Source organism: Sphaeroforma arctica (genome assembly GCF_001186125.1).
Source record: "Sphaeroforma arctica JP610 unplaced genomic scaffold supercont1.4902, whole genome shotgun sequence".
Lineage (NCBI taxonomy): Eukaryota > Ichthyosporea > Ichthyophonida > Sphaeroforma > Sphaeroforma arctica.
Genome location: NW_014035656.1, coordinates 196 through 2,039, shown reverse-complemented (window position 1 = coordinate 2,039; position 1,844 = coordinate 196). Strand labels below are relative to the sequence as shown.

General features: G+C 47.3%; 1 protein-coding gene across 1 annotated transcript; it reads right to left on the bottom strand.

Annotated features, from left to right (window-relative positions):
* Positions 1-548: 548 nt before the first annotated feature.
* SARC_14648 (hypothetical protein) lies at positions 549-986 on the bottom strand (the record flags this gene model as incomplete). Its single annotated transcript, XM_014291219.1, has 1 exon — positions 549-986. A coding segment is annotated over one exon (438 nt), but the record flags the coding sequence as incomplete, so codon positions are not given.
* Positions 987-1,844: the final 858 nt, after the last annotated feature.

Here is a 1,844-nt window from a genome sequence, read left to right as displayed (position 1 = left end):
AGTGGTGCTTACTCGTCCATTCGCTCGTGTGTTGTGTGTGCTTCTCGCATGCTTTGCCACATTCGCACGCTCTCAACACTCAGTGGAGTATTGGTGTGTGTGAGGCATGTACTGTTCTGAATCAAGACCAGATTTCGCATTGTGTGCCGTGATAGATATCGTAGTAAGTGAGTACGAACGGTACATAGACTTTCGAATCAAAGCGATCCAACATCTCTAATATGTTGAATATGAAATTAGTGCATATGTAATGTACCTACATATAAAATATATATCTACAAACATAATAAATACCTGTATGTATGTGACTATCTTACATATGGAATATGCCTACATATGTGTGATTACTCTACATATGAAATATGCCTACATATGAAATATATACCTACATGTATGTGATATAAACCTCCACATGCAATACACCCCCATTTGTAATATATTCCTACATGTATGTGATATACCCATACCTACATACTAGACAATCCCATCCACATCATAACACTCCAAGACAATCCCACCCACATCACTAGACTCTATAATGTACCCATCTATTCCCGTACCTGGTGGCGACGGCTTCGCACCGTCACATCGGCAAAGGGCAGGTCATCGTCCTTGTGCTTGTGATTCCGAGGCAATTGGTCGCCCGTGGCCTTCAGCATAATGTACTCACCCTCGTCCCGCTGATCTCGCAGCAGCAGCGCCTGTGTGCGGATGTGGCGGATGATGCTTTCGCGGATCATGGGATCGGTCACGTCTGTGTAGACGAGCTTGTGCAGGTTGTGGTATGTGCCGGTGTTGTCCAGGAGCAGCTTCATGAGGTTCAGTTGGATGCCTTCGGAGTGGCAGATGATATGCCTGGCCCATTCCTGGCCTCTTGGGTGCGCGCGGATGGTTTCGGATACTTGTAGGGCATTCAGTACAGCCGCACGGGCGGGTGGGTCTAAAGCGTGTAGTCGTTCTACACACAGAACATCCAAGAGCGCTTCCTGCAAAGATGTGGCACAAGGAAGGCGTGAGCATATGTCTAAACAGATACATGTAGATATGAATATAGATATGCATGCAACACAGACACAGACTAGGATTGACAAAGCAGGCCTTATAGAGAGTGGTCATGTCAGGCGTCAACCATTACAAACCCCGCACATACACATCCAATACTTCTTACATAACATGTCAAAATTCGAACTTATCACTCACTCACTCTCTCACTCTCTCACTCTCTCCCTCTCTCCTCCTCTCCCTCCTCTCCCTCCTATACACACACACACACACACACACACACATGCCTTGTGCTTCTTATCCGAAAAGCGGTAGTGGTCGCGCACATTGAAGATCAACTGACTAAAGTTGAGATGGGTGATGATCCGACTCAGATCCGATCGGGGGACCGTGCGCATGCGCTCGATGATCTTGATCTCGCTGTCTATGATGTCCTTGTTGCTCAGAGCTCTCGTAGTAGTGGGTGCGATGTTGTATTGCAGTCGCTTGGCTAAGGCTGTGATATCCTGCGAGGCGCGTACGGCCAGTTGCGACGGGCGACGCTCGGCCTCTCCGTGGGCTGCGTGGTCGATGAACGGGAGATTGAAGAGGCCCATCAAGTTCTCTCCGATCTGGATTCAGGATATGTTTCAGGGGTTTAGGAAATATTGACCCGAAATGCTGGTCATGGCGTCCTGAAAAGGAACATGTACGATTTATAGGAGGCTGTGGATTGTTGGTCTAGTTTTGGGGTTAGCAATGTATGATGTTAAGGGTTCAGGGTATTGAATAGAAGGAAAAGAGAGACTTATTGGCCCAATGACCAGACTTATCCAGACATCAATGTTCGTTTGCAGCTGTCT